Genomic DNA, 17883 nt, shown 5'->3' on the forward strand with positions numbered 1-17883 from the left:
TATGGCAGCTGGAGAACATCCATCAGAAATGTCAGCCTGGTCACTCCAGAATTTACACAGGTGAGAGAATATATTAATTTCAATGGCGTTAATGTGTGCAGGGGCCACTGTTTTAGAAATACAAGACCTTTAATACAGTTGAATTATTTTAATATTTTTGGATTTTACATGTTTTATTTTCAGTTTATGGTTCAAACAAATTTTCTTTAAATCCTACATTAGATTTAAGTGGTGTTTCAGTGACCTCTCACACACTGCTAAGAATAATATTCTGATAAGGAATCAGCTAACATTAATTATTTATTTTTTGTCAGCCTTAACGTTATTTAAATCAGTCAAAAATATTAACATTAGCCTGTAAAATACCCACCTCATGCATTTTAAGGGTAAAAAACATGGCGACTAGACAAATAACGTTCAACTTCAAGTGTTGATCAAAACTACCTCCCGTTAACTGGCAGTTAAGCCAGGTAGCTTAGCAGGCTAATGTGGCTAACTAGCACTGACACATTAGCACCTAGCATTACCTAGCTTGTTACCGGCTAGCTCCTGAAACAAGTGTAGCTCACCAATATCACCAAGCACCACAGATTAATTAAATTACGACCTGTAAATATATTTCATGTAATTTCAACAGTAATTCAATGTTAAAATGCGGCCAAGGACGCTTTAATGCCGTTTTTATTAGCCTGTAACGGAATTAGCCACTATAGCTAATGTAGCTAGCCAGATTTGGTTCCCGGTCGCTATCCTAGCTAACCGTTAAATCGCCTGTATTCGATCACTAGTATCACCAAGCACCACAGATTAAATTAACTGCGACCTACACGTATATATTTCATCTAATTTAAACAGTTATCAAACATATACATAAGTCCACGGACGCTTTTATCCTGTTATGTTACTTAAGTTAGCTATTATCGCTAATGCCGCTAGCCAGATTAGCTTCTCAGTTGCTAGCCTAGCTAACCGTCAAATCGCCTGCAGCATTCGATTGCTAAGCCAATCTCCAATCAAAATACCAACGGTTTGATGTTGGCTTTCTCATCAGTGGAGCGACACACATGGCAGAATATTTCTCAGCATCTCTTCTGATTCTTTATGACCCTCTCCATAAATCGGCATACATACATCCACATTACAAAAAGCATTGTTAAAACGCTTGGAGCATTCTTTCACTGCCCCAATCCTCATTAAAAATGCCATCAGATTTAGTGTTTCCTTCTCACCAGTGAAGCTACACATGAGGCAGAATATTTCTGAACATGTTTTTTGATTCATTATGACCCTTTCTATAAATTGGCATGTGTGCAGTACAAAAAGCGCTGTTTCACTGCTACAGTTTCCATTAAAAGCACCAGCAGGCTTTCCCACAAGTAAAGCCACATGCAAGGCAGGCTATTTAGACATATTAGATTAATTATGATTCTCACTATATATTAGCATCCAGTACAAAAAGCACTGTTTACTCAATAAGCAAGTTGTACCATCAGTTCTGCAGCTGCTTGATTAATATTACTCTCAACCAGTTGGTGCAAGTGAGAAATATGTGTCTCACCACATAAATTGAAATGAGTGATGTCATCCTGGGATTGTGCATTATTTACACCACAATGTAAAGAAACTAATTCCAATATTTCACAGATATTCCCAGTGGTGGAACAAGTCGGTCACTTGTTTTACTTGTGGGCTGAAGTAGCAACACCATCCTGACAAAAATACTCTGGTAAGGTAGGCCTCTGCATTCAAAGAACAAAAGTATTATCATCAAAATGTAGCCTAAGTATTAAAAGTAAAAGTACTTGTTGGGCAGAATAGTCCTTTGAGGGTGTAAATTGTCATGCATGATATACTGGAATATTTTTTAGCCTCTAATGCATTGACACAGGCACTATCTTTATTCTACAGCAGGTTGGGGTGGAATTAAAGGTTCAGCGTGTCAGATTTATGGGGATTTATTGCCACTGATCAGGAGGTTTTTATCAGGAGCTGAATTATCCACAGAGGTCTCTTCCTCCCAAAACAAATCAACCAGGTGATTTAAACTAATAAAAACACCATATAAAGCAGTTTCACGTTTCAAATTAGTGTTTTTTTTCCCAATGCTGTCACGGGGGGGGGGGCTTCTAACGACGGTGGTCAACACTAAAACATGAATGTCCATATCTAGAGCCAGTGTTTAGTTTGTCTGTTCTTGGCTTCTGTAGAAACATGTTGGTGCAACATGGTGATCTCTATAAATGAACACCGACACACTACGTAGATATCAATGGCTCATTCTAAGGAGACAAAAACACAATGCTCTTCTATTATTATATGTTATAAATTGATCATATTCTACCTGAAATCATAATCTATAACTACTTTCGGTTTTAGACAAATGTAATGGAGTGAAAAGTACAGTATTACCTTTTGAAATGTAAAATGGTGTAAGTATAAAATTGTATAAAAACACTCAAATAAAGTCAGACCTTTCCTTCACTCTCACATATCAAGTTTCCAGAGACCGCGACACCGCTGGTGATATTCTTTGCTTAAACCCTTCACACAAACATTCGATATCCACCATCTATGACAGGTTAGTGGAGATCAGACACACCCTTCTTGACAAAATCAAAGTGACATTTAAACACTTCATTGTCAGACAGTGCATAGGGCTCTGTCTTCAAACTGGTCAACTCATCATCTCTCTCTGCCCGCAACCATCTATCACAGTTCAAAGTCGTGCACGGAGCCCATTTGTCTAAAGTCAGGCTTTCACGTATTTAGCCAGATGTGAAACCAGGTTCTGATCAATGTTCAAGAGGCTTATTCACATTTATTGGACGTGTCCAAACCTTGAAAATTACTGGAAGGACGTTTTATAACTTTATCCTCAATCCTCAACTTTGACCAGCAACCCAACCCTCTGGTCGCCCTCTTTGGCACCACCAGAGAAGATGATGTACACCTGACTCCGATGCAACTATTCAGGAGTTGGAGAACCGTCCTATTGGCAATATTTCGGCTGTTATTTGGAGTTAGTGGAATGGGGAGGATTGTGATTGGATTTCCTGCATTGTTGCTTGTCATGTATATGCTTTAAGTTTGATACTTGCTGTGAATATGCATTATGTAAACCTATTAAAACTGAATGAAAATACTCTTGATTTAAAAAAACCAAAACACTCAAATACAGTATAAGAATGTTAAAATCACACTTGAGTGCAGTAGTGCAGTACTTGAGTCGATGCACTTAGTAAGATTCCACCACTAAATGTTGTGAACCAGATGGTAAAAATACTGAGCTCAGCCACTAAAGTAAAGTTACACACACTGTGATGACACCTGCTTTCCAATCAAATGATTTGACTCCACCTTGTGGCAGAAAGACAGTACTGTGTGGATCTGCTGCAAACTATAGATTACTTTGTTCAGACATCATTTTAAATCTACTATATTTTACTGTGTTAAATTGCCCAGAGATTTAGTTCATTAGGAATAACTTTGCAGTGATGAGCAGCTATTTGAGCTTCACACTTTACTGACCTTCAAAGCACAATTTTGAAATAAATAATATGTATTTATGTCTAGTTTCAGAGTTTGGTGTCACATTTGTGAGCAGTGTTTAGAGACAGATGGATGAGGACAAACAATCTGCATATTGATTGACAATCAAGGTTTGAAATGTATGTGAAATATTCATTTTAATAGAAACTAGTACAAAATATAAAATGATAGTGTATTACTGAAGAAATGTTGCTAAATTCAGATGAATCATGTGACCTGCATTTCAGTTGTATTTGTTCTTTTTGACCTGCAACAATTTATCTTCTCTCAAAAATAGCACCTGGTCTCATGAAAAATCGAAAATATCCTGAAAGAAGCAGCACGACGCTCCGTCGACCATCAGTCGTGTACAGTAAAAGGTGGAATCAACGTCCAAAAGACAGTTAACAAGTACAAAACACCTGGTGACAAACAGTATCAATTAAAAAAAAAAGCTCCATGGGGAATTTTGGAAAAGAAGATGCTCTTTTTAGGGAAAAACAAAACATGCATGTTCAAGGAAACCAATGCAAGGCAACTTGTCATGAGGAAAACTATTTAATAATCATCTGTTGAGATTCTGGAACATGTTGATGTTCCCCTGATGTGTTCTGGTTTGCACTGAGCTGTAAGCGAACGCTTTTCAGCTCTCTGTGACGTCGCCTTGGTATTTTTCCTTGAAGATGCACGTGCTTTTGGAAGATTTTTCCTGTTTCACTTTAAGTACAAAGTGGCAGTTTCCTTTAACCGCTCCGGCGATATCCTGTGAAACGTCTTGCTGCTCCTCCTCTTCTTAATCGCTTCCTTGTCAGACAGAGTTTCACACAATCCTCCTGAGTCTTGAAGCGGTTTTCGTTGCCGTCGCATCCGCCGTACCAGAAGCGAGAGCATCTACTCTTGTCGCTGTCGAAGAACCACATTATGGTGTAGTTCTGGCAGCCGCCGGCGTCCTGGCTGAGGAGACAGGGGTCTAGATAAAAACCAGACAGAGAGAGAAAGTGTTATACTCAGCATGTCACTCTAATCTTTGGTTAAAAGCTTTACAGACTTATTTGTAATGAAGAAGTCCTCTGGATTGAAGAGATCGTACTGGGTGTTGTTGCTAAAAATCACACATTTTAATTGATTTAAAATAAAGAACCCAATTTTAATCAGACATCCTGGGGGGAAGAGGTCAAAGGACCTCTGTGAAAATGGCCATGCTATGTTTCCCCTGCCAAAAATGAGCCTAAATTTGAAAAGATATTTACCCCCCTTTCTGAGACGACAGCATGATATATATGTCAGCTCTCTATAGCCTCTGAAAACAGCTGCGGTGAAAAATTAATCGATTAATGTGATTAAAAAGAATTAACACAACATGTTCGGACCTTTAACGCATCATTATCCATGTGTGCGTTTGACTCTAGTAAGTGGTCCTTTTTTTTTTTTTTTCATCAAACATTTTCACTGGCCCCAAAACATGCTGTAAGTTATAATAAACGTTTGGACAAAATTGTCCTTAACCCCAAGTAACTGACACTGGTTCATTTGTTTCCGAGTGTCATTAAGAAAGTCTTAAAAAGCATTAAATTTAACTTGCCATCAGCTGTAGGAACCCTGCCATGAATGTTTCTGCTTTTTGTTATAACAGTTTTAACAGAGGATGATAAAAACCGAAAAGTAAGACTCGTGTTTTCGCTATCTTAGAATGAGCCGTATATATCTACACAGAAAGCAGGTCCTCATCTACGCATGAGTTGTGTTGCACTGCCATGTTTCTACAGTAGCCCAGAACAGACAAACTACACACTGGCTCCAAATAGGGACAATAACATATTTGTGTCGCCCACCATAGCTAGCAGCCCCTCCACGATGAGCTGGACAACATTGGAAAAATGCTGATTTTTAATGTGAAACTGTTTTTATTCAGCGTTTTTACCAGTTTAAATCAGCTGGTCTGTTTGTTTTAGCAAGGAAGAGATCTCTGGAAAATTCAGCTCCAGGTAAAAAGCTCCTGAACAATGAACAATGAAGGAATTCTAACCAGGAGAAGTTTCAGCTGGTTGTAATCTGCAGTCCTCACCACTAGATGGCACTAAATCCCCCTAAATCTTACACACTGGACCTTTAACAAAAGAATAATAACAAAAGGGAGGGACGTTCAGATTAAACGAATGTAGGTACAAATTTGTCTTTTTAAAGAAATCCTGTCACACTGAGTGTTCCTCTCACTTCATCTCAACCAAGAGCAGAACAGCAGAGATGATCAGAGCAGTTCAGTTTTTACCTTTGGGGATGGTAGTGGTCGTCTCCGGCGCCGGCAGGATGACAGGTTCTGTGAGAGACGACACAGTCAGCCAGAAGCTTCAGGTATTTAATCAGCAGCTGCTGTTTGTGCTTCCTGAGGCTTCATAAAAACAGTTTACTACTTCACTGACTGAGTTCACACCCACACGAGAAAGCGAACACTAACTACTGTCAGTGAACGCGCCATTAAAAACCCACTGAGAAGGTTTTTAGAGATAAGAAAATAAATAAAATAAGACTCCTCTGATGACCTTAAAGAATCAGTCTACTATTTGTCTATATCTATCTTACTGTCAACACATCTCGTGCAACAACAAGTCAGTCTGTCTCTCAGTAGTGTCTGACTTCCTGTCTGTGTCTCTCAGCTCCAGGCTCACTGGTTCCTACTGAAGACAAAAATCTTTAAAGACACAAATATAAAGTTTCATCCGTGATTTCCTAAAACAGCTGCTCACTGACTTTGTTGGGGACGAGTTGCAGCAGCACATGAATCCATATTTAGTGCTCTAGTGGTTCCCAACCTGGAGATCCTGATCACCACTAGGGGTCGCCAAAGCTTCACATGAAGGTGCAAGGCCTTCTTGATTTGGAGGGGTGTGAGAAAACTTTGGACAGTATCTCAGCATTTCATGAAAGAAAATGAAATAGTTATTTTTAAGATTTATTTAATGTTCAAGACATAAACTTGAAAAAAATCTAAGAGGATAAGGGCACAGTTTAGACCTGAGGCCTGAACTACGAAGCAGGATTTGCCGTTAGCGAGGTAACTTCACGGTTAACTCTGGGTTTTCAGTACTACGAAGCTGGTTCTCTTTTTACCGGGATAAATCACATGGTAACTGATGCTGAAAAAGGTAGGAAAGCACTGTTCTAGTATTTGTGTCAGCAGGACGGTGTGTGTGGGATTGAGTCAAGATAAATTACAGTGTGTGCTCATCATAATGCAGTGTTAATTTAATTAAAGAAAACTATGACAAAGAGTTTTCGTCAACAACCTTTTTTCCACCATGAAAACAAGACGATGACGAGCTAAAAATAGATCTTGATAATAAACACTAAGATGAAATTAATGTTTCATGTTCACTGACAAGACGAGACGTGACAAGAATGTTAGTGGTGGACTGTCGGACATTGAAAGCCGAGAACAGCCGTGCTTGTAATGATCTTCAGATGCCTGATGAGCGACAGGCTGGTAAACTCCAGTAAATAGTCCGCACCAGGATGTTTGGGTTGGTGCAAGCTGTGAGCTGTAATTCAGCAGTAAATAATCAGCCGTGTGTGTCTGACTGTGGATGGTGGAGCTGCTGAATGGATTTGTGGAGTTTGTTAGTTGCAGCGGTGGCTGTTAGCAGCTAGCTCCGCTCGCAGCCTTCACAGCTTCACCCCGCAGGACTCCACTCAGTCCGGACTGGAGAAGGTTTGTGGGTTGATGGTGTTTGACAGGCAGGTAGGAGGCTCAGTTATCTGTGAGTGTAGCTGTGCTGTAAGTAAACAGTCTGAACTCAGATCAGTTTTCTCTGACAGAGATCAAAGTTTAGTTTGAATCACCAACTCTGTGAGAGGACACCAGTTTAAACCTCCAGACTAACATGTTGCACATGAAGAAACAAGTTATGTTTCTGCTTCTTAACAGTCACATGGATAAGTCAGAGTTTACAATGAACCTGGGGACAAATCCTAGTTGTCTCACATTAGTTATTTGTTGAGAGCATAAATAGATGTTGAGCTTTTTAGATGATGATCAGTAAGTGTGTGCTCGTAAATCAGCCCTTAAACCTGTCACACACTGCTGGAGACACGACAGACAGGAAGTGTGCATTCATCACTTAGACACAAAAACACTGGGAAGAAAGGGTCCAGGTGAGACAATACTGATGTTCCCCTTTAGTGTATTCTTTATAGGGATCTGGAGACGATCCTACATTCCTCCCATGACACTGACTCCGCCCCTCTGAGCTACAACAAACCATAAAATGTATTTACAGTGTGTGTAAGTGTGTATTGAGTGGTGTGTGGGCTACCATTGACTTCAGCTCCTGAGAGGGAACTCTGGCTGTCTTCTTTGGTCAACGTTTCAACGACGTCCCGGTGTCTAGACTGAGTCTTTCCTCCTCTCTGCTCCTCAAACTCCTCCACAAAATCCATCTGTAGGTCTGCTGACCCCTGACTGGACACACAGCAGACACAATTCACTGATTCATGGAAACATTTTCTCAAAACATTACAGAGTTTTTTTTAATCTGTCCTGCTGATCTTATTCTGGATCATTCTGTTTTTAGATTTCTTTCAGTACAGGAAGCCGTTTTGGTCACAAGGAGGAGTCTAGACTCCTAGGCTCTCATCTGAGGCAAAAAAATCAAGCAGACACCATCATCATTGCCTTCTTAAGTTGATGAATCACAGAGCAGGATTACATAATAACAGCATACTTGTAGCTGAAGCAGTGACTTTACTTTGAACCAAATGAGCTCATCACTTGTGTCTGTTTCCAGTTATACAGTCATGCTGTAATCCTCACAGACCTGTTCTCCCTGCTCAGCTTTGTTGGCCTTCAATGAATCAAACATGTAAATGTCACATTTGTGGTGACGACGCATTTTTAATATGTTTGATTTGTTCCCTCGGAGGTTGTGTGTAGATCTTTAGAAAGTGTGAGTTACCCGTTTTCAAATGCTAGAGCCTCTTGTGGCTCCCTCAGCTGGCTGCAGGTCTGTCTCAGTGAAGGAGGAGGATACGCGTTCGTCCCCACTGAGAGGAGCACACACACACATTCAAGTTTGTTGTTGTTTAGAAACAAGAAGAAGAAGTGTCTTTACAGTTATGATCTGGACAAGAAGCTGTCAGTGTGTTCTTACGTTTGAGGGTGGAGAGGAAGACTCTGAAGAAGCGCTGGACGTAGTCCTGCTCGTCAGGCCTCAGTCTGCCCACGTGGATCAGGTGCTGTGCTAAGGGCGGGCTGGCCAGCTCCTCCACCTGCGCCTGGTCGTAGCGCTCGCCGACTGTCACCACAAACAGCGCCACCCCCTCACACTTGGCCTTCTGGGAGATGTAGCGCAGCTTGGCTTGGTCCTCAGAAGCCGTGCGGGTGCCCACCACGGTCAGCATTGCTCTCCTCCTCCGGGGCTGGCCAGCCTTCAGGAGCACGTCCCTCAGGGTGAACTCCAGCGTCTGTCCCAGCGCCGAGGAGCCGCCCTGCTGAGTCATGTTCCGCAGCAGGTGGCTCCTCATCAGGTTCTGGTTCTGGTAGGTGACCAGTCCAAACTCCACCCTGGGCTTTCGGGTGCCGCTCTGTTGGACTACAGCCACACGGGCCTGGCTGCCGGTCCTGCGGGGCTGTGGGCTCACGACCAGCTGTTGCACCACAGAGCCAAGCAGCTGCTGGGCGCCGGCGTACTCATCAGTCTGCATCTCCCTGGAGCTGTCCAACACCATCACCAGGTCCATGTTGACTTCCTGAGGAGTTGGGACGTCCTGGATGAAGGTGCACAACTCTGAAGGCCTACAGGGGTCTGAAGACAGAACAATCATCATCACTGACTTGGTTATAAACGGCTCCTGATGTGACTTCACTGATCTAACTTTGAGTTAAATATTTCTGATGGTACCACAAACAGTGTTTCCCACAGGACAGGAATCTATTTGTGGTGGTTGGGGGGGGGGAGTATTTTTCAATACTCATCTGTGTGAAGGAGTGAACATCCAACGTCAGAGTTAATTACTAATGAGCAGAACCTTACAGCTGGGCTCCACCTGCAAACGTAAGCGTCACGTCAGCGTAGCGTCGCGGCGTATTCATTTGGGCTCCACTGACTGCGTACGGAAGCGACACATAGAGAAGCCAGCGGGGTTGTTTACCGTTTGCTGAGCCAAGAGGCTGCATGTAGGCTGCATGAAATGTTAAAGCATTTTCCACCTAAGTTATTACATATATTTGAGTTAACTACAAGTTTACTGTACTGTTTGTTATCTACTCGCTTTCAAATGTCCGCCACGGACATTTATTCAATGTCACGGATAAACATGGGTAAATGCATGAAAAAGAATCATCACATATCACCTCTGATAATGGTTTATTCATTTAAAAACACATTGTGCTCGTTTAGCACACTACTTCATGTAGTTTTTATCTGCTGGAGGGTCGCGTAGGGGAGCGTAGCGCGACAAAAATAGAAGAGCCGCGTAAAATAAAGAGTTGTCGACAGACAGTGGTTGTCGCGCCGCTCCCGTTGCCGGTGCAGCCGCTGTAATTGATTAACGGGGGCGAGCTGCTACGGGACTCGCGCTGCAGTTAACACTACTAACAGCGTGAGTTAATGTCTCTGCACATGTTGAGCTTCCAGCTATGTTAATACAGACACAGGCTAATATAACATGATGAGTTAGAGTTGTTTGGACCACTTTTGGACTTGTTTGCTCACATATTTGTACCGAGAGGTCTTTGGATCCGTTCTGCACCTACGTCTGCTTCTTCTTCTTCTTCTTCTTCTGGCGGACCAGGTGCATTAAGTGCGTCTTTACGATGCCACCTATTGCACCGGAATTGTAACGACAAGCTACATTCACAGACAGTGAGTCCCATTATAATGTGTTTATGAGCGAGGTCGAACAGGTAGCGCCAAAAGCATAAAAATCTATATGTGGCGGAGATAATTTATTCGTGGCGCACCGCCACAGATAAATGAATGTATGGGAAACACTGCACAAAGTTTTTCAGGTGATCCTCGTCACCGAGTTTTCAGTGTAATCTCAAACTTCAGTAAATGTGCTGGTGAACACGCACGCACATATTTGAGAATATGATTAATGACTGATATCAAATGTGAATCCAAGCACGAGGCTCAGTGTTTACCGTAACAGATTGCACAGTCCTTGACCTTCTGCAGGTCTGCAGCCACGTCCCTCCCCATCACTGTATAGACGAAGTTTCTTGTGTCGTCGACCTGAGGCCAAACAGCAGCTGTCATTATTTATCACTCAATTTATTTTGCCAAAAAGTGAGTCTGAGTTACTGTTGGTAAGACAAGCAGCCTTAGAGGAGCCACATACAGCTGACATGCATCTCCAGACTTAGAGATGCAGAAGTTCTTGTACATGCTCTCCAACATAATTATTTATTTGACAGCAACAGTGTGATTTTTTTCAAACACAGCAGCTGTTTCTCAATGTTGAAGACAAATTTCTGACATCAGACACAAAGTGTTTTTGTGATTGATAGGAGAGACGAAGTACAAACGTAACAGGAATTAATTTGTGTTTGAAGGCTGAACCAGCTCCCAAAAAACTCCCTCTGCTGAACAACATTTAAGTAAAATATTGGCACTGGTGCAAATGAGGAGGTGGTGTTGTGTAAAAGGCGGGGAGCACAGGGACTTGAAACAGTTCATAGCAGCAGAATAAACATCTTCAGGGAACATTATTCTACTGAATATGAGACTCTCAAAGCCAGACTAGATGATTTCAGCCTGAACCAACATACATGGGGTGTCAGGAATGAAAATAAGTGCAACAGTTGCCTATTTTATCTCATGTACTGTATCACATTCTCTTTTAACACCAAAATCCCCAAACCCACAAACCTGAGGTGTGGGAGCCCTTCTGTGTGGAGTTTGCATGTTCTCCCTGTGTCAGCGTGGGTTTCCTCCAGGTGCTCCAGCTTCCTCCCACAGTCCAAAGACATGCAGGTTAATTGGTGACTCTAAATTGTCCATAGGTGTGAATGCGAGTGTGAATGGTTGTCTGTCTCTATGTGTCAACCAACCTCAAACACAACCTGAGTAGCACAGAGCGCCTGACCTCGTGTTTTCCAGGCGGTTAAAGACGTGGTGTGTGTACGGCCCCAAGAGGTCATGGGTAGGCTCTGCTGTTTGTAATATGTCTGCTGCACTGTAATGATTTGGAGTTCAGTTGTACCGCTTGGCTGCTAAATTATTATTTCGGGTGTAAGAGTGTGTAGCTACCAGGGACCTGTGGATATGTTGAGTTCCAATAACAATATTTGACTGAACAGATAAAAATTAAAATTATGTAATGGCACTTTAGTCAAAGACGTTGCCAACCCATGTTCTAATCTAATTAAGTGACCATCTTGGGGCACAAACACACTGAGTAGTCTGATTACTGGTGTTAGGCTCTTTCTCAACACCTGAAGTTTGAGGTGATCGATGACTCTTGATCGATACCTTGACGAACTGAAGCGACAGTGTCTAGTCTGGATGTGACTCTCTGAGGCTGCTGGTTCAACAGAAATGACCTTGAGCTTCTGACCTCTACAGATGAACCAAACCTACCTCCATTGCTCGTTCAACAGCCGGAGCGTTACGCAGAGAGATGACCACTGGGACGATGTTGAGGGCCCGGTACTCCATCATGGCGGTGACAATTTCAGAACTTTCCTGTGACGGCCCATTGGAGAAAAAGACAGCCACCTTCCTCATCATCACTCCTGCACGAACACGTTTGAAGAGGTTATGAGCCACGAAGCGCATGGCGGCCCCCAGGTTGCGCCGCTCAGGCACTGAGTCCCAGCGGAGGTTCTTCACAGATTCAATCAGCTTTTTCTTGCGGTGGTAATCCTGGAAGCGGATCAGGTACGTGACGCTGGCGTTGTAACCCACCACAGCGACACGAGCACCATTCGGACAGTTGCTCTCAGAGATGTTGATGTCTTCCAGTAGGTTGACAAGGGCTTTTCGCTGATTGTTGAAGGCTGTCTCGGTCACGTCCTCCGACATGTCCAGACCAAACACCAGCTCGGTGGGGTAGGCTGGACATTCTTTATCTAGAGGAGTTAATGTCGAGAAAAATGGAGAATAAAATAACAAATATAACTGAAAACCCTCAAAGTGGAAAAATGTTTGTTCAGATTTAGCACGTAACAGATTTCAGAGGTTCGACAGTTTTATTCAAAGTCATAGAAAGACGGAGCAGAAGCCAGCAAGACCCGGGCAATGAGCTCATCAAGACGATTTAAAGTATTCCAAAGTAATCTTGAGTATTTAGAATACGTTATTTAGTTTGAGTAATCCAATGGAATGGAATCACACTGTAGGGCCTGTGTGCAGTAATCTGTAGTGGAATACATTTTAGAAATAACCCTACCAACCAGGAACGTGAAGCACCCGCCCTTTTGCCCTCTGACTAGATAAGTGCTCTTTTTGTGAGACTTTTTTTTTCTTTAATTTCTTTTCGTAATTTTATTTTAAGTTTTATAATTTGGCCCATGACATCAGTTCTCAATTAAAAATGAGAAACAGTTGAACTCAGAGCAGAAAAGCGCCCCACTTCATCTCTTTTTTCGTCATCTTTTTCTCCATTGTCCAGTCAGATGATCTGAGAGGCGGGGCTTCTGTGGTGGTCACGACAACAAGTTTACAGTTGGCAAACAATGGAGGAGAAACTGGTGGTAGTGGTTGCTGGATACCCAGAGCTATACGGCCTGATGATAGACAGCAGGTTGTCAAACTGCCCCTGAGTCATCCTAAAATCTGCCTGTAAACATCCATGATGGAGGAGAAGCTCCTGGACCAACTGGTGGTACTCCCCATGATCCAGCCTCTTTTTTAGGGTCTCATGTTTTCTGAGGGTCTTCATGCTTTCTGTGTGATCAGGGCCCAACTCTCTCTTGTGTACTGGGATTCACCAATTGCCCGGTGTGAGCAGAGACAGATGCTGAATTGTTTTCTGACCTTCACATGTCTTTGTAAACCAAAGCTTTACTTGAAACAATGTTTACATCTCCCACACCACGGCTCTGATAGTTCATTTAAACACATCTGATGTGCAGCTTGGTGCTGAACAAATACGCCGCGCACAAAGACACGTTTGAGGAGATGAGGAGCTGCACGTGTGTGTTCTCTGGCATTCTTTAAGAATATTTAAAGCTTATTTAGAAGATTATTATAAGAATTTGACTATTTAAAGACGCGGATCAGAGAGCCAAGGAAAGGTCTGGAGAAGATAAAATGAGGAGAGGCAAGCAGAATGCACTTAGCCTGACTGTTGCAATTAAACATAGACCTACTTTGTAGTTTGGAGACTGGTTGGTTTACTATTTCATTTATTGAGAGAGCTGTGTTGTTCGGGCTGCTGTCAGCCCTAGAGTGGTCTCCTCTGGTCTGAATCAGGGACTCATGTTGTTCGAAAGTTGTATAATTGCCTAGAGTTGGTTCGTGTTCTCACGGCAGCATTTACAAGAGGACCAGATCAAATGCCTTGTGTGAGAAAGCTGCTCTTGATTGGTCAGAATTTCCATGTGGGAAAAATCCAGGAAGTAAAGCAAACGTTGAAGAAGAGTACACTTGCAAGATAAATGTGACACTTTCTAATGTCACAATGGAGGGACAACTACGCAGGTTGATTTTAGCGCTGCTCATCGTGGACTATATTGCTGTCATTGTTCATTTTAGTCAAAGCATACAGTTTGAAAACGAGGCGCGGCTCCAACTAGAAAACAATGTTTTGATGCATTGGATGTGCTGAATGTGCATATTAAGGCAGTACAGGAGGAGGTGCACATTAATAATCCTCCAGGACTGTAACATGCTCATGTTTAACCCAAACAATGTGTCATGTGACTGCAGTTGCTTCACATCCAGGTCGGAACACCTTCTCACCACAAACCAACCGCACCAGAGTTCCTTTGGAACCGGACTGAGACCACCTCTTCAAGAAGGCCTCGGTCCGGTTGTTTTGGTGCGAGTACAATTACTGTGTTCACATCTGCCCAGATGAACCCCACTGAGGGGGCAGGGCAGGTGTGAAATTCCCTCAATGTTGTGCAAAGATTTGTTGATTGTGATGGTAATTTATTTCATAGATCACTAAACTGTGCACAGTGTGTCACTGTTTTCTTTGTTGTTGCCTGTTATAAATGAATGATAAATGTAGAAAGTAAATGTGTAGCTGCAGCTAGGTGTGTATAGTATAGATCTTAATACATTGTATAGACAGACCTGCTCATTACTGTGTGTAACGGAGTTAATAAGTTAATATAAGCTGTCTTTCCGTCATTATTGAAGGTGCATTGATTTCAATTTATTGTTGCAAACTTACCCGTTTCATTATTATGTTATTTACTGTCTTATTTTGTTGTTTGTTTGTTTTGACTTCACGGAGGCGCCCCATGCTCTTTTACAGTCTGATGTCTCTGGACTCATGGTAGGTTGACTTCGGCTAAGCTCCGCAAATATACTTTGCTTTTATGGTTAAAAGTTTGTTTTTTTGTGGCGTAAATGAGCCATAAAAGCTCATGAAAACACTAATGAATGTTCTGTGATGATGTTGGGTGGTTGGAGATGTATTTTGAGCAAGGAGCTGTGCAGGTTACTGTGTAGGTAACCTTATTAGCTTGTTGGCCGTTAGTCGAGGCTAATCCAGGTGCTGTGGCTGTTTGATTTGCAGCAAGCTTTACGTGTTTTGTTTCGTTTTGTGTCAGTGCACGTTGAGCTGCACTGTTAATGACAGCTGGCTGTGGAGGCTGATTTTCTTATTTTATATTCACCAGTGTCGAAATAAATGCGGGTCCAAGCCAAACAGTGACTGAGAGTGGGTCATCATTTCATCTACACAACACAAGAGTACTAACTTGTTACATGTGCACAAATGTTCTGTATGTACTGAGGCCTAAAGAGCCCTTCAGGTGTGGGCACACACACAGACACGTCTCAGCAGGGCGAGCTTTGCAAGCACACGAAAGAATATTTTTGCACATGTGCCCAAACTATTTGTGGAAGGGGTTCCCTTTTTGCCTTGAGCTCCTGCTGCCAAAAATGTCTGTGCATGGGACTGCTCCCAGCACTGTCTATGACTGCACTCTAATTATTATAGATAATTGAAACATTCCTATATCACCGGCCTCTGCACAATATACTGTGCCTAAATACAGAAACATTATGTAACTGCCCAAAACGATCCAAAATCATCTGTTACAGGCATGAAAAAAGACGGAGGAGTGAAAGGGTAAATTCATATTTTCTTGATGATAAGGAGAGTAAATCTCACAGCTGAAGTTTTGTTCTATACTCACCACACTGTTCTGAGAGACTGAATGGAGTTATAATACATACCAGTGCAACATTCTGTGTGGAGGAGAAAAAAAGGAAACATCAGTTAATTCTGAGGTACTGCAGCAATAAAACATGTCACTACATTTTGCATGGTTGGTTTTCACATTGACAAACTATGTAGAAAAATCCTAACAACATCCACTGAGACTCACTGTGGCAAAAATAAAACATAAGGAGATGATCAGAGAGTGTGAGCTGTTCACAAGGTTATATTCACAGTCTAGGACAGTCTAAGTGTGAAGGTAGGAGAGAGGATGGCATGCAGGAGGGGGCTGCAGGCTGGAATCAAGCCTGTGGCTGCTGTGGGACACCTGCTTTACCCACTAAGCCACCAGGTGACCAACAAAACAGTTTTTAAAATCCTAATAATTAAATTAATGATTTACAGTATGGTATGACTCACTAAAAGGAGACCCACAGATACATGTTTCTATCTTCTAAACAAATCAGCTGGTTCACAAACATGAAACACTTACGACAGTTGTCTCTGATTAACGTGACCAGCTCGCACTCCTGAAACAACAGAAAATAACGTGTTTAAATAAATCAATTATTTCTTTTAATGTAGACAGGTGAAGTGAGTTTAAAGGAAAGCTTCCAGAAAAAATTCAGACCTTTTACCGCAGTAAAAGTACTGACACCACACTGTGAAAATACACCATTATGAGTAAAAGTCCTGCATTCAAAACCTTCCCGAAGTAAAAGTATGTACGTTTAATAAGCAAGAGCGTATGTTGTAAGAGTATGTGTGTTGCAGTAAAAAATTTCCTGTGGGTGGCTGTGAGCTCTTTCTAATAAACAGCATCTTATCTTGTTACTGTTGCTAAAATTGGTCAAATTTACAAAACTACAAACTTTATTAATCATAAATAAACAAGTTTCAAGAATAAAAATGTGATCAGGTTTTGGACCTTGTCCACTTCTGTGTTGGGATCAGCTGCAGACTGGCTTGGCAGAAATGGCCGCCATCTTGTTTTTGCAGGGATTAGTGCATATTAGGGATGTAACGATTACCGATATTACAGTAAATCTCGGTTAATTTTTACACGGTAAGAATGTCCGTTTATGTTTAAATTAATTGCATTATTGCGGTGGATTATCAGGACATGTAATAACAGCCTCATTCAAGTCTCGCGATGCAGACGCTGCGTGAATGCGTAGCATGTGTAAACACAAAGAATGAAAACATGGCGGAAAGTGTTGAGAGCGACACTCAGGACATTTTCCCCCCAAATAAACGCACAAAGTCTGAGGTCTGGGCGTACTTTGGGTTTCTGAAGAATGCCGAGGGACAGCTGGTGGAGGACAACCATCCTGTGTGCAGAACATGCAGAAAGAAAGTTGCTGCCAAGGGTAGCAACACTACAAATCTGCTGCTCATCTCCGTGACCATCATCCACAGCTTTACAGCCAATGCAAGTTATGCTATGCAAATGTCAGTTACTGTGTGAGGGACTTCGGTTTTACTGAGATTGTCATAATGTGTAACTCTCGACATATACGGGACATTTGAGTGGTATCTGTCCTCCTAAACAGCGACTAGGTTTTCCGTTTTCGTTTAAGACACTTAGGAGCTAATACTAGCTGAGTAGCTACTTAGCCATATTAGCAGCTATGTTGCTAACGTTAAGTATTTCAACACGAAACAGAGCTGAAAACACTGAGCGGAGCCGACAGAATATAAACCGACGTAACGTGACGCTAATTGAGATCAGCTATGATTGAATCACTGTGATTATGGTTATTGTATGGCGAGCTAGAATCAATATAGGCGGCCAGTTATGCTTTCTCGACATAAGCTCAAGGAAACAACATAAAACGCTGCCGTGTTAACCTTTGACCGAGACCATGCACTCCTTTCGTCATACAGGTAATCCTCTGACTCACATGCACACTTCTAATGTGTGAATTATTCTGTGTAATGATGACCATTGCCCTTAGGGTTTTTTTGGTTTCTCCTGCACATTTGTGATATCTATTCTATATATTGTATGTCTTTTGT

At 42.1% G+C, this 17883-nt stretch overlaps 2 protein-coding genes across 2 annotated transcripts in view; both read right to left on the reverse strand.

Annotated features, from left to right (window-relative positions):
• Nucleotides 1-3667: 3667 nt before the first annotated feature.
• On the reverse strand, nucleotides 3668-12634 carry LOC144464457 (collagen alpha-6(VI) chain-like). Its single transcript, XM_078171295.1, has 7 exons — nucleotides 12105-12634; nucleotides 10667-10757; nucleotides 8673-9326; nucleotides 8478-8565; nucleotides 7839-7984; nucleotides 5798-5845; nucleotides 3668-4498 (listed from the first exon to the last, which is right to left on the reverse strand). The coding sequence occupies exons 1-7, from the start codon at nucleotides 12546-12548 to the stop codon at nucleotides 4272-4274; spliced, it is 1698 nt and encodes a 565-aa protein (XP_078027421.1). The 5' UTR covers nucleotides 12549-12634; the 3' UTR covers nucleotides 3668-4271.
• A 3046-nt stretch (nucleotides 12635-15680) lies between these two features.
• The window catches only part of LOC117265855 (collagen alpha-6(VI) chain-like), a 58033-nt gene continuing 55830 nt past the window's right edge, over nucleotides 15681-17883 (reverse strand). The window contains exons 31-32 of the mRNA XM_033640613.2: nucleotides 16358-16394; nucleotides 15681-15893 (exon numbers count right to left, since the gene is read on the reverse strand). Coding sequence (XP_033496504.2) covers nucleotides 15838-15893; nucleotides 16358-16394 — 93 coding nt within the window. The 3' untranslated portion in view covers nucleotides 15681-15837. The remainder of the gene's footprint in view (nucleotides 15894-16357; nucleotides 16395-17883) is intronic.

The sequence above is a fragment of the Epinephelus lanceolatus genome, chromosome 10, assembly GCF_041903045.1.
Source record: "Epinephelus lanceolatus isolate andai-2023 chromosome 10, ASM4190304v1, whole genome shotgun sequence".
NCBI lineage: Eukaryota > Metazoa > Chordata > Actinopteri > Perciformes > Serranidae > Epinephelus > Epinephelus lanceolatus.

What these genes read in the sequence shown, in the direction of transcription:
- LOC144464457 (XM_078171295.1), bottom strand. Translation starts at nt 12,548, where the DNA reads ATGTCGGAGGACGTGACCGAGACAGCCTTCAACAATCAGCGAAAAGCC. An exon ending in GGACTGTGCAATCTGTTACG is followed by an intron (nt 9,327 to 10,666) that starts GTAAACACTGAG and finishes TTCTGTCTTCAG; the next exon opens with ACCCCTGTAGGCCTTCAGAG. An exon ending in GACCACTACCATCCCCAAAG is followed by an intron (nt 4,499 to 5,797) that starts GTAAAAACTGAA and finishes GTTTTTATCTAG; the next exon opens with ACCCCTGTCTCCTCAGCCAG.